Raw genomic sequence first — 15,376 nt, 5'->3', positions numbered from 1 at the left:
AAGCGCCACAATAAAATACCATGAGATACGGTATCAAAAGCGGTGCTTAAATGAAGCAGAATCAGAGAAGATCTGAATTCATCTAAAACGCCACGCAGATGCTCATTAACCACCAGCAGTGCAGACTCAGTGTTGTGTTGTGGTCTAAAGCTGTGGTCTAAAGAGATATCCAGAATTTGGTTAATCTCCAGGAAGTTTGTTCGAATAGTGTTAATGTGAGACTCTATGATTTTGGCAAGAAATGGTAGTAAGGAGATAAGGTGAAAAGTGTCTGGTTTGATAGCATCAAAAGAATGCTTTTTCAGTAGAGGAACAACTTTGGCATATTTTCACAGGGCAGGTACTGATGAAAAGCATTGCCAGTCAGGCTTACGGGGGTAATCTGGGGAGCCCGGTTTGACTTTGTTACAGAGGACAGCAAGGGAAAAAGGTGAAAGAGTGGAGGAGTGGAGGGGGATGACTAGTAGGCACTTCTAGGCTGGAATCCCTAGTTTCAGAGGCAAAGTTAGATTAGATAAGTTCTACCTTTCTAATAAAATACTTTGCCACTCCCTCACATTGGACATTGGAAGCGATGCCAGTACGGGTGTCAGAAAAAAGAATTCGAGAGAGAAGAGATCATTTTAGCAGGTTTGCTATTGTTTTTTATTTTGTTAGCACAATACTCCTCCCTAGACTTCCGAATCAATTTATGATATGCCTTAATGGCAGCTCTGTAACTTGTTTTGGTAGAAGGATCATAGGCGTGTTCTAGGACCTTACAATTTTTTGGGGCTAAGATCAAAGTCTTACTGAACCAAGGGCTGGCCTCTGTTCTCTTAATAGGGACAGGTTTAGCTGGGATTCAGATGTCCAGGGCATGTGTGAGCTAGTCATGGAAGAGACTATTAGCTACCTCTACATTGGAGGATAATTGAGGACTCTGTGTTCGAAGAAGGTCTCGAATTTTTTGGGGGATTGAGCTTATGCAATGGGCGTTTAGAAATAGAGTTTCGGTGGGCAGGCAGTTTAGAGCCTTCAGATCATATAGACATAGAGATTAAGAAATGGTCAGACCAGGTCATGGGAAGAGGGGTAGGGACCTTTAGCAACAAAATGTTTGAAAAGGCGGGATTGAGAAGGTGCCCAGCTAGATGTGTGGCACTTGGAACATGGTGCGTCACCTGGCACGCTGCAAGATCATCTAAAAAATGTGACTGAAGTGGCTGGTCAGTTTTGTCAACTCTACCCATTTAATTGATATTATATGTATACCTTTGGGTTTGCATCCATCTACAAATCTGATCTCAAAGTATCAGTGGAGAAGTGCTCTCATGAACTATAGTGAGCACATGTACTTCCTGTGTGTCTAAAAATGTCACAGCCTGCAGTTGTCTGCAACGCAACACACTGCTCTGACCTTCCTAGAGCTTCCTACAAAAATGCTTCTGAGGGAATGCTTTGCAATTTCTTTTAATTGCACACAAGCCACAGTGCCCGCATTGTACAGCTCAGTAAATGTCTCTGTACTCATGTACAGAAATGGTCCACATTAACGGTATAACCTTTATGAAACAATGATTGAGCAAGATCCTACTCAATCTTCAGACTGATTCCAAATGTCAATGGGAATCCTGCAGGATTTATACTAGATTCCTTCCCAGGATACACTCTCAGGCTGCCGGTATAGCCAGAGGAAGTCTCGGACATGTATAGCTTGATGATGTAATGAACACCTTTGCTTGATATATACTGTTTGAATAACAGTCATCTTTTGTACAGGATCAAAGGCTAGTCCACTGCTATATTCTTCCCTGGAGTATACATTTCTGACACTTGAGGCAGTGAAATGTTCCACAGCAGGCCAGATTTTGAACAACACTCCATTATCTGGATAGTCATGTGACAATGCTGCAGAGTTGAAAAGCAATCTGTGCCCATGTGAGATTGGAAGTTGGATGCAACTTAAACCATAAGGAAAAACCAGTAAGACTTTAATACCGGTGTGGGTAATATTCTCATGAGTTGTGTAAGACTCTAAACATATCTCAACTTCCCACATGAAGTGGGAGTGCACAAGTGTGCCTTAGAATAAGGGACCAGTGGAGCCCCATGCTTCCTTAACCCGTTGGCTGCTGCCGTCGGCCATTGGCCGAAGACAGCACTACCTCGCTGGTGCTGCCGTCAACCAATGGCCGACGCGACCGCGCCCATTTTTTAAAATGCCCGCACTGCCGCAAAAAAGCGGAAGCAGCCAACGGGCTAAACAGGGTTTGGCATGCAGATTTGTTTACTGCACTATTTTGTTCAGGAACATATCATCCACACAAAAAAGTTGGAAATAGTCAAGTAGCACACACATTTACTGTACTGACTTTATAGTCACAAACTCACAAGGGAGTTATCCTCATGTAGAGAAAAGGGACAGGGTATGTAACAAGGAAACAGAAAGGAGACCCATCTCACTGGATACAAAGAAAAAATTTGTTTTGAAAACCGGCAAATACTACAATTAGAGGGTGGTAGTATGGAATGGCGTTTCTAAGCTAAGAGGCAGTACATAGACAGTTCAAGATAATTCAAGGTTGCAGCAGTAAGTGATATTGATAATCATAAGCAAGAACACATTTGAATATTCAATTTCATAATTTAGAAATCTTTTTTATTTTCCATAAAAAAACATGAGAATAATTTAAATACATTAAAACCAAAAAGAGGATCAGACCATTCGGGTTGTTATGTGCATAATATAGACCTCTTATAAAAAAAAATCTCATAAGCACAGTTCCACAGAATCAATGTTTGCCAATATCCAAATATTAGGAGATTTCTTTCTTTTATATAAAGAGACACACATATGTTAAAAACACTATACAAATTAATACATGCAGTGAGGAGGGTCCCCTTTCAGTTTCCTTGACTTTATATTCAGCATTGCAAATGAAGAAAGAATTGGCAGTTGGAATCTATTAGGGTATTGCCAAGTGTGCAGGCTTCATGTGCTTCACGTTGTACCTGCCTTGTTTCCTGTTTGAACACACTGTCACTAAGCAGCACAGGCTGTGTGTGCAGGGGAGATCACAACTGCCTTACTGGGCTGTCGAAGCCGGCTTTAGCACTGGTGACACACAGTACGGCAATCATTTTTGGCACCCCCACATCCCATGACCGCCTCCTCGGATTTTCTCACTACCACCAGGCAAAAGTGTCCCTCACCTCTCCAATCATAAGTTATTACTAAACGCAGCGCTCCCCCTGAGGTAAGCACCCTCCTCCACAGGTCAACGCCCAGTGCACCAGCACCAGTCGCACTGCCCTAAAGCTGGCCATGGTGCCGTATGACCATATCCTTTTGAATCATTAAAAGAGGAGCCATTGGTGGAACCCCACCAACTGAAAAACTACTTTGAGATTCAGATCAATGATCCCCTCCCTCAGATGCATTCTCTGACCGAGAATTGGCTACCTAGTTCGGCTCCGAGCAGCAGTCAATGAGGCTTCATATCTAACTTTGACCACAAACTTTATTACTCAAATGCTGTGTGTCAGGTAGACCTGCAGATGTCCTCCTAAAAATTTTAATGCACTGAGAATGCTGTTTGTGATATGAAAGGTAAGTGAGAATGCGGTGCTAGTGAGAGTGGGTACAAAAGTAATAGATACTGAAAAAACACTGGAAGTAATAAGTTTAAGATTTTAGCTTAAATTACTCCAGTAAAACAGCTCTAGGGCACGCGATAAGCAACAGACAAGAAAAAACTAAGTTCAACTTGAAGCATACACATCAAGGCAAACTGAAATGCCGTATCCTGGGGAACTGGTATAAGATAGAGGGTACAATCGCCCCCCTCAGGGAAAGAACATTTTCGCATGATACTGCCTCCATGAGGTCAGTGCGCCCAACCACTTCTACAGCAGTGCAAAAAAACCTATTGCTTATCAATAAAGTTTTCGATGGCTTCTGCATTGAACTTTGAACCATATAAATATAATTTTGCTCTCAGAGATTTCACATTGCAGGTCCTCATGCACGTTTATTGAAACCACATGTTGCAATGTACTTCTCTATCAAGCTGTAACATTGCTGTTTTACACCATGTGGGACCTACTCAGTGTTTTTTCTTTTGTCATTTCCTAATGGATTTTGATGCATGCTTGAAATTATGTGCATGTGCGTTTAAATTAATTATAAAAATATTGATTGACACCACAGAAGCTCATGTTCTATTTTGGGCTCCAGGCAGTTTCCTAAACAATGCCCCTCTGAGTTGTCTGGTCTATATTTGGGGACAGGTTTTACATATGTCTGTGTGTCAAAATGTATATATTTTACAACTGGAGTCAAGGGCCAATAAGTAATCAAATTATTTGGGTATATTTTTAAAACATTTAAAACAGAACCTTTTTCACTCCTTCCCCTCCACCCTATCTTCAGGAATCCATGCATTGCAATTCTAATAGAAATAGGAACTTATTTACCATTCCATTTAATCTAATCTTCGATTAGATTTATAATGACATGCATCCTATTCTACACCACAGGTTTATTAATGTCCTTCTCCGTAAGGAAAAATTCAAGATGTTGTCCCATGCACAGGTTCTTATGGCTCCGATTTAGAGGATTGGATGATGTCCTTTGACTTGCATGATGCATACTTTCAAGTTCTGTTCCTCCAGTTGCACAGGGTTTAGCTGTGCTTAGTAGCTGGATCCACCCACTACTAATTTGCAGTCCCCACGGTTGGATTAAGGTTAACTCCCAGATCTTCACCAATGTCATGGTGGTAGTTCTAGTACATCCTCAGAGAACTGGAATGTAGCTTTCCTGTACCTCAATGACTGGCTGGTCTCCCTAACTGGTGTCAGACCATCTAAACACCACTGTGACCCTGCTGTTTGACTTGGGATTCTCAATCAATCTACCAGAGTCACACCTCACAGCATCTTCTTTTCATAGGAGTAATAAGAGGCACAACATCTCTCAGAGCCTCACATCTGTCATGCAGGATTTGTGACATTTGGTATACGATTCCAGTGTTTATGCAACAATTGAATTTTCCAGAGGAGTATTGTGAGATCAGTTTCAGATATCCATATATGATAGCAAAAACCACTCCCAATTGCAACAACATTCAATGTTCCAATAGGCATGTTGTTTTGCATAAAAGTGTTGAAGTGATTAAGTACCACTTGCTGTTGAAAATATATATGCATGATTAGCCAGTGTAAAAGTAAGCGTAAGCTTGTCTGGTGTCTCACAATAATGTGTGTGTAAACATAGCCTAAAAAGTACCTTCAATTTCATATTCGTGTACTTTGAAGCATGTCCCATTAGCCCCTTCCATGCTCATGACGAGCTCAGCTCGTCATGCAGCACAGTGCTCGTGTGCTCATGGCGAGCTGAGCTCGTCATGACCACACCCGTTTTAATTGTGGTCCAGCATAGGAGGGGAAACTTGCAAGCAGCGATGTGGTTAAAGCATATCTAAAAGAGCGTAACTTTTTAGTTGGAAAGATTAAGAATGTAATATCCTTTCTATGTGTTTCAATCTCCTGAAGGAAAACTATAGACCAATCTATTATTCTGTGTAGCCTTGACTCTGTAATGCTCTTCTCCATTGGATGCCTTTCTGTCTGATTCAGAGCCTACAGCTTGTCCAAAACACACTGCCACAAGAATCTTTCTTGACTCTTGGTAGGAGAATACCATATTTATTCTCACTTTGTCTTGCTTCATTAGGTCTATCATCCCAAACACGTGACTTATAAAGTACTCTGCATCAACTACTGCTCCTACTGTAATAAGGGACCAGACATTATAAGTGGTATTGTTAGGCACTACCCCTTGCAAAACCTCAGTTTCTTCACTCCCAATCTTTTTCATAATCTTCACTTTCGCAGGGCACACACTAGATTGCACTTTCTTTTTCTTCACTACTTGGGCATGGACTGCTCTGCCTTAGAGCTGAGGACCACCTCTCTTTTGTCACGTGCCGTAAACTGGGCCAGCTCCTTTGTATTCATGGTTGATACTCAGCACTAGAACCCCATATACCTGGGTAACACTGCTCTTTGGAAAATATGAAAATATGTAATAAATAATATTAACTCATAGGTGTTGTATGCCATTCATTTTCAGCAATTTTTGATTTTCATATGATAAGACTTTGTTGATTTCAACCATTAAATGCAAACTTTTTTTCCCTAAAGTTTAAAGATGATCCGACCTCATGTTTTGATGAAGAAAACTTGGTTCAATCTGCCTTTGATCTGTTCCTAGCAGGAACAGAAACAACTTCAGTCACTCTGCGATGGGCTATTCTCTACATGGCAAAGTACACAGACATTCAAGGTAAGACGACTGTTTATAGCTGGTATGTGGTTCACAAAATGTTTCTCATAAACAGCTAGGGCCCGATTCACAGAACTAACAAGACAAAATCCTAAGCTTACTACCATTTTGGTATTCACAGAAGGCACTTACTCATTTTGGTATTCACAGAAGGCACTTACTCATTTCGGTATTCACAGAAGTTAGGAGTCCTAACTTTAGGACTCCTAAATGCCTTCTGTGAATACCGAAAGTCTTAAAGTTAGGATTTTTCTCAGTTTAGGAGTAGTAGAGTCAGGAGTCCTAACTTTACTACTCCTAAACTGAGAAAAATCCTAACTGTAAGACTTTCGGTATTCACAGAAGGCATTTAGGAGTCCCAAAGTTAGAACTCCTAACTAATGTGAATACTGAAATGAGTAAGTGCCTTCTGTGAATACCAAAATGAGAAAGTGCCTTCTGTGAATACCTATGGTAGAATTTGTCTTAAGTTAGTTCTGTGAATCGGGCCCCTAGTGTGTTAATTAAACTTACTGTTCTCCAAGTTGTTCCCATCGATTCAACGGAGGCAGTTCGTAATACTTCCTCTAACGAACCTCTTCCGTTATAGGGGTAAATTCCACAGCTGAATATTTGCGCAGCAATGCTTTTTACCCATGACATAGTGCTGTTACACAATTTGTCCCAGAACATGCATTGTTTTTCAGTCAGTAGACTGCAAACTGGCCTGAATAAGGATAAAACAAATGCAAGTTGGCGCTGTACTTATTTCATTCAAGGATATTGTGCTCCAAACTGATGTGTGGAGACCACCTTTCTCTCTTCCACCACTAAAACATAGATGGGTTTGCAGTTTCCTACACAGGTCAGATTCAGACCAAAAAAAGAGATGAAAGAACGTGGAGGTAGAACGTAGAATAAAATACAGTTTTAAATGACAGTAAGATGGTGGCAAAGTTGCTCCTAACAAACATAGGGCCCCTACTCTAATACCTACTAAAAAAGCTTTCCCAATCAAACCAACAGTTTACAATTAAAAAATATCAGCTATCTTTTCAGCTCATGAGAAAGGAATCATAACGTATTATACTTTACTACAGATTTGAAGGCAAATTTGTTATTTTTTCGTGAATACCCAAAACAGCAACGTTGCTGCAGTGTGTTGTGTGAAAGGGGGAGAGCAGGATGGATTGAAACAGAGAGAGCAAAACAGCACAAAGGGGGATTCTCAACACGGCGGTACCATGTGATAGTCTCGCGCTAACGCGTCAAATGACTGCTGTAAAATTAACGCGGTGCTGAAAAAATGCGAAACACGAATGCAAAAATAGTAGCGATGAGCCCCATCGCGATACAAAAATCTGCGATAACCAGCGACAGGTCAGCAATTTCCACGCGTCATGCGGGAAAATGCACTATAAAAGTAGAAAAAAAACATCCAAACAAAATCCAAACAACAGCGAAGCACAATGGAGGTAGCCGGAGCAAGTACAGAGGACAACCAGAACCCCCTAGCCCCCTAGAGGTCCAGCCTCAGACCTCGTGGTCCGGAAGAGCATAGACAAGAAGAGTAGGAAGAAGTGGTTCAGTCCACTGGAAAACAAGATCCTGTTAACGGAGGTGGTAGAACATCATCAACTACTGTTCGTCAAATCCACTGTGTCATTGGCAGCAAAAAATTGAATATGGCAGTCCATCCTGGACAAGGTGAATGCAGTCGAAGTGCTGAAGAGGACAATGGAAGAGGTCAAGAGGCGCTGGAATCAGTGGCGGACGGTGACATTTGAAAGTGATGAGGCGTAAAATGATTGTCATAGTGCACCGTAGCGAGCGAGCGTAGCGGGTGAGCCCGATCAACCTAAGGAGGGTCCGAGGGTGTTCTCTCACTGAGAAAATTTTGAAAAAAGAGTAGAAAAATTGTGAATTTTCAAGCAAATTTGAGAAAGCAGGAAGGGTAATAAAGCAATTGTGAAAGTGCAGATATTACATTGATAAAGAGATGTCATATAACATAGGTAGCTGCTTATTGAATATAACTACAGAGCTTCATAACAGACTTCGAGATATAATGCATTTCTGAGTACGTCACAGATGTTTTTTATTTAACAAACAACTAAACAGGTCGCAAATGAGCAGCATTTGCCATATTGTTTACTTTTTGTATCTAAAATCAGCACGTCTGTTTTTAGGAGCAGCAAACTTTTCAATAACTTGAATGTTAAAGTATGAGATATTTTGAACTAGCTTGCTCAGCATTGCCAAAGCATTTAGTCTTTCCTCAAGCATGGTGTTCCTCAGGAATATCTTAATCCTCTTTAAGGCGGAAAAACATTGTTCTGACTCTGCTGTTGTCATTCGAGTGGTAATGACAATTTTTTGTAAAGTCACTGTCTCTGTAAGTGACTATTCCATGTTAAGTTTATGAATTAAAGCCAGCAAAGACCTGGCATCTTTGGCCTTCCGGTACACAGGCATTGAGTACAGTACAGTCAACTCAGTTTTGAGGTCCTCTTAGTTGAGCATAGCATAAGCTTCCACAGCCTCATGCAGAGCATGCTCAGGGAAGGATTCATCATATTTTGCAAAGTATTCACTTTTCAATAATACGGCACTCACCAAATGTTTTGTGAAAGCAAAACGTTCTTGTGATTGCACAATTACAATGTCACATATTTCCTTTGCATTTCGGTCCAGAGTGGTAATGTTTTTCCTGTGGTTTGAAAAAGTAGAAGCCTCTGGCAGTTTGCTGTCTAAATTGTCAACCTCATCCCTCACTTTGCTTATGCGTTCGACAAACATAGCAGTATTTCTTTTCACAGAGACAGTATCTATCTCTCGTGGTTGTAACTGATTGTATAAAGTGTCAACAGATAACATTATTTCATGAAATAAAAGCAGAAAGAACTGAAACTCTCTGTCTTTTAGTGTTCTAGAAAAGCCATTGGCTTCACTGTGAGTTTTGAAATCAACGGTTTCATTGGCTTCTATGGCTTTGAAACATTTCACAAGGTCCTCCCTATATTGACATATTAGTTGGACTGTACTTATGTTAAAGTTACAATGAGTTGAAGATCTCCTTGGAACCTTTTTGTCCACAATCTCCTGTAGTGAGAAGAATGCTGCCATGCCTCCTACATCCCGAAAGAAAATTGGTGTCTCGGAGATCTTTGATACTGCCTGTTGCATAATAGGATTAAGTTGGTGAGAGTGACAGTGCACATAATGAGCATAAGGGTACACATCACTAATTCTTTTCTGTACCCCACCAAGGCTTCCACTCATTACAGACGCACCATCATAGCGTTGTGCAATACGTTTTGTTTATGCACCTCTGGAAAAATTAAGTTCCGTTGACGCAGTATAGTTGCAGGAAAAGTTTCTGCAGTAGAGTCTCTTAAATGAGTGAAACCATGGAACCTCTCCACAACATTATTGTCATCGTCCAGGTACCAAAATACTAATATGGACTGTGTTTGTGTGGCCACATCAGTGGTGTCATCAGCCTGAATAGCCACAAAGTCTGTGTTTTGTAACTCTTGGACAATATAGCTTCTCATAATTTCTAGCATACACTCAAGGAGTTCATTTTGTATAGTTTTAGAGGTGCACTTAAAGACTGTAGCACTTGCTAAATGTGCTTCTGTTCCTTGTCTATGCTTGCTATTAAATCCACAAGGCCTTTCAATATTCCAGGATTTGAGGAACCTTCTGATTCATTATGGCCTCGCAATGCCAGTTCGAAAGCACCACAGAAACGAACACAATCAATCATTTTTGATAGTATGTGTCTATTCCTATCAACTGCTTCATTGTGTTTCTGTATTGTTTGGCGGTATGCATTGTTTATGTGCTGCTCACTCGGTGTGTCTGCCCAACATTCCCAGTCTTGTCAGGGTTTCCATATGCTTTCTTGTGTGTGCATGCTTCTTTATTTTTTCAGACAGATGCTTTAAGTCTATCACTCCTACTCTTGTCCAAGCAAATTCACCATTAAACAGCAAGCAGGGGAAGCAGAATAGTTTGTTTCTTGACGGGCACCCTGTAAGCCAATCAGCTTTTGTGTACCAGGTGTTTGAGAATGTACGTGTGTAAGATTTTCCTCTGTCCTGGGTAACTTGTTGTAGTTGTAGGTCAGGCCAATCAGATCCTAATCTCTTTATATGTAGTTTCTCTTCAGGTGGCCGTGCATGAAATGACTGTGTAATTATTTGTTCTACCGTATTCATCATGCTGATGCTGTCCTTACCAATATGAAAGAAGCCTGTCAATAGTCAAAGTACAAAGTATAAGATTTAGTGCAATAATATCAAATTTCAGTATAAATACATATATCTTGTGCATTATTGCAATATATCTCCAACAGCTCCTCTTTGGAGAACAGGACTGCTAAAAATACAACCTTACTGCCTGCTGCCTCTGTGTGCTATCGTGGTTGCTGAAGGCACTGAAACAGACACTGTTTGAGGGCCTTGAACAAGACAAGGAATAGATAGTGCCTTTAACAACCGTTATTGCCAAAGCACAGGGTTAAGGCTCAGTATTGTTAATTTACATCCACTGAGGGTACAATGTTCAGAATGTGCACCCACCCCATCCACCATGTAGAGTGACCACAAACATAGCCCTTACTCCAATCTAAAAAAAATAAATCATCAGTTTCCTTACATTTAACACTGTTGTTTGCTGGGTCGTAGCCGGGATGAAAGAGCAGCAAAGGAGGTTGGGGCTTCGTGTTCTTCGTCTAAAAATTGCCCAAAAATTAGGTAATGGTTCAGGTTGTCAGGCTTTACCAGGTTCTGAAAATAAAAATATAACCGTTTATTTTTTAAACATTAGGGTAATCAAACAAAGACTGGGGGGGGGGACAAAATGCTACAATTTCTACCTTGCAGTTTGCATGCAGGTCTTAGATGACAGTTAATAGCTCACTTTTGTATGTTAGGATTTTAACTTACAAACTGCAAGTAACAAAATTATCTCTCTGACAAACGCAGTGACTCACTGACCTATTTACATCCTGTGCATTTTGTGATCTGCTTCAGGTACATGTTCTTTGCAACAGGCACATTAACCTTCTGCGCTACCTTTCCATGAGTCAAAATGTACATTAGACAACACTCTGATCTCTCTCTAGGAAAAACATTAACAAAATCCCTTATGCAACAACTTCAAGTGTTGCATGGCTAAATATTTATAAGGTCCCAAAGGCAAGACCTATTGGTTATGCCAATGCTTGTTCTGTTTACAGTGGCATCCCCGTGCAAAAGGAATACTCGCGACATTGGGACTTATTCCTATTGTAATCTGTTTCAATCACACAAAACAATGTCATGTGTGGGTTGAATTCCTTCTTTACAAAACCTCCTGAACCATGTTCCCTTATCCTATCTGTGATTAAGTTTCCAGTCACCAGTGATATGTCTGTCATTTCTATTATGGGTTCATTTTAATGATGATTCGACACTTAATGCTGGTGTTAATGGGACAATTATTCTTGCTTCCAGAAAATAATGCCAGGGTCAAAATTCACATAGACTAATGGAACAACCTCTTGTAAACGGAAGATTAGCCAGGCAAGTCTTGTTCTTACTTTGCAATTTAAATTATGCTTTTAGATCGAAGCATTTGTAAATTATGTACTGTACTGCTGAGGAAACAACCATATTTCACAGTATCCCCTCATTTGTATATGTGCCATGGAGTACCCTACTGATTGCTGAAAGCTGGGTTTGGAGCATTAAATTATACATTTCGATTAAATGTACAGTGCATGTGAAATTATCAGTAATTCCATTTTTTTTAAATCATCCAGTCTTTTTTTATCCCCCATCTTTTTGATGTGCAGCTGTTCATACGTGCGTTTAAAAGAAGAAAAAAAACGTTTCTTTTGACAATAACATTTTTCTAGTGTTTGCAACGTTTTTTTAAAAACGTTTCTTGCAATTCATATCCAAGCGGACTGAGACTTATACGCGGACAATTTTCCATCCGGTACCATCAGCTGCCACTGGAGTCTGAGCAAGTGCAAGCACGTTGTCGGAAAGGTGACAGGTGATTTCTTGATGAAGAGAGAGTATTCATTTCATAGTGATTGCCGATGACACTTCTTTTGATGAGCGTCGATGTATGCAAGTGCGCCAAAAAGACACTTTCCATATCAAATGCGAAAGTGCCGCTCTTTGCGACGAACCGCTTGCGCCCCGCCTAGTACGAAGTGAACATCTGAGGTGATGGGGTGTGCAGTTTAGTCTACCTTGGCTTCCGACTGGGGTGCTGAACTCTCCTCTTTGAAGCATAAAGAACAGCCATTTTAATACTAACACTGGGGGTTTACAGCTCGGAGGGTGTGCTAACGCCAACTGAGGAGAGATAAACTGTGGCTGTTCCTCTTTCTGCCAATGTGCACTCTCTTCTGCACATCCGCTTACACACAACATGGATTATAAGAGCATTTAATTGAAATACACGTATTTGAATAACTTTATCAATTTCCCAAACGGCCTCTCTGAATCACTGCACTGGAAATAAAAATGAAACAGAGAGTACCAGTTACGTTAAAACCAAGCATTCTCTATTTCTCTGTGCCTCTACTGTCCTAGTGAAGTTGTCTTTTACAAAAGTGTCATGTATTTAAGTCTGGAGAAAGGTTTAATGAAGTGGTGGGACACAGAACTTGTCCCAGCGGGAGTTACGTGGTATTCAGCTCGGGAAAAGGGCAGTATTTATTAAGAAGAGATTGAAATCCACATTGTATTCGGTTCCTGAGAAAGTGTGTTCACTCAAAAAACATACGCATCACATGGGCTTCCAGATCAGGAGACAGCTCCGTCCAAACAGCCAGGACGCCTACTGGACCTACACTATTTAGGACATGACAAAGCTTTGTTCAGTGAGAGGGCCATACGGGACTACATTCATGTTCAGTTCACATCACATCTAAAACAAATCTCACACAATAAAGCAAACAGGAAACATACCCACTATCTGAGACGGATAAAGAAAAGACACAAAAGATCTCTGAAACAGGCAGAGGGCTTGCAATTTCCAGGAACTAAGACAGAATTGTGCCTTGCATCTGCATGGGGTTAAAATAGTCATGTTTTAAAGACATAAGAGGACCATATAAGTGTTCCTAAAATAAAGAGCGAGTATTGTCCCCCTGTTTCACGAGAAAAAAAAAAGCCTAAATTGTTCTAAAAACGTAGTTGTATAACTATTTGAATTAACAGTAATTCGAACAACTGATTGTGCCGGAGATACCAGAAACCTTGAAAGCGGAATTTCATGCGCATTAATTCAACAGCAGTTACCCTCGCACTTGGGCCCCTGACACACTCACATCATTCATGCCACTGTACAGTCACTGTGTTAAAAACCTACGTTATGTATGAGGGGAAGAGTAGTAGACTCACTCGACTGACTGTAGACACACCGGCGGCACAAGGTCTACCGTCTGTGAGATACGACGACTTGTGACTCTGACTCGTGTGGCATTGGCGCGGTGACGTGCCGACAGCGTAGAGGAAATGGCCAATCACTACTGCATGGCTTCACATAAGCCACAGTGTGATTGGCCATACAAGTGCTGCCCTGGCCAGTGCCACACCTATACGCGGCACCATACATGCTGCGCGGTGTCTCAGCCAATCCTGGTGCTGCATTAGCAGCGCTGCTGCGCTAGGATTGGCTAAGATCAGGTTTACTCCATGCCCATAATGAGACCCGGGGCCTGCAGTATGAAGAAGCACCCTTGGGTCCCTCGCCGCCAGTCTGAGTCGCTATTAAGGGGAGGAGGGAAGGTACTACTGTGCGTGTGCGCATGTTCGGGCCAGTCATAAAAATGATTAGCCCAAAAATTGACATGCGCACTGCTGCTGTGCTATTTCCGTGCTCAGTCAGTTACTGCCGCAGCCCCTCCCCCACACCCTTCAGCGCCGTCCGATAGAGTCGGGCTTGTCCCAGTAGAGCTAGAGCGTTGAACAGACTGCATGAGCGCTCAGTGCGCCGCTGAGAGCTTATTTTGTTTTACTTAATTGAATGTTAGCGTAACGGTCATCCATGTGGCTTAGTGGGGCAACGCCCTAACGCACCCAATGGGTGCACCGCCACTGGCTGGAATGATGTGAAGCGCAAAACCAAGCAGAAACTCACCAACAACCGGAAGACAGCAATGCAGACTGGAGGTGAGAGTCCAGCGCCACAGAAGGAGCTGGACGATATGGAGGAAATGGTGTCCACAGTCATCAGTGGGGTGACAGTGGCAGGAGCTGGGGGACCGGACACTGTTCAACATGATCTGACACAACAGCACCATGGTGAGTAACGACCAGAGTCTGTGCGGAGGGGGGGAGATGGGCACAATAGCACACATGCACAATTAAGTAGAGCACATCTGCGGACAAACCATGCCCTAGACCCCCAACTACCACCAAGACCAATGTACCCAAGTATGCCACATTTCAGCACTCTATAAGCACAGAATTTAAATGCACACCGCATGAATGGGATAAGGGGCAGCAAAATCAAAGCTGCAGGGGCGACTCCCCCAAAATACAGCACACACACATAACATGCAGAGCACATCAATATTGACAACAATGTGGTACAAACCGCAACACGTCCACAACAGAACAGAGGACACAACTGGTGCCGCTTGTGTGTATAAACTGGCCAATCACATGTGGCATAGGAGGGAAATGTGAGTTGACAATGTACAAGTACAAACACACATCTGTGATGTTGTTGAAATGTCCACTGTCTCGCATCAAATAGGCAGCTCCTCCCAAACAGTCACAATGTACACTGTCATGCAGTCTGTATGTAAATATGTACAATGTGTCAACATACATATGAACACAATGTTAAACTGCATTTCCCCTTCATATTGCAGAGGGAAAACCAACGCCTCCTGCAGAGCAGGCCAAACCTCTCTTCTCTGATGACAAAGAGGACCACCACACCTTCGACACCGACGCTATCCAAGAGTTCATTGATAGCCTCCACACCCCATCTCCAGGAGCAGGGCAGCACAGCTGCCTTGAGAAGACCCCACCCCCTGCATAGACC

The 15,376-nt window shown here is 41.9% G+C and overlaps 1 protein-coding gene across 1 annotated transcript in view; it reads left to right on the top strand.

Moving 5' to 3' along the window:
* The window catches only part of LOC147747311 (cytochrome P450 2J2-like), a 341,726-nt gene that overhangs the window by 164,860 nt on the left and 161,490 nt on the right, over positions 1-15,376 (top strand). Inside the window, exon 6 of the mRNA XM_086953047.1 lies at positions 6,190-6,331. Within this exon, the coding sequence (XP_086809173.1) occupies positions 6,190-6,331 (142 nt within the window). The remainder of the gene's footprint in view (positions 1-6,189; positions 6,332-15,376) is intronic.

The sequence above is a fragment of the Lissotriton vulgaris genome, chromosome 1_1 (genome assembly GCF_964263255.1).
Source record: "Lissotriton vulgaris chromosome 1_1, aLisVul1.2, whole genome shotgun sequence".
NCBI classification, from domain to species: domain Eukaryota; kingdom Metazoa; phylum Chordata; class Amphibia; order Caudata; family Salamandridae; genus Lissotriton; species Lissotriton vulgaris.
This window is presented reverse-complemented; position numbering and strand designations above follow the sequence as displayed.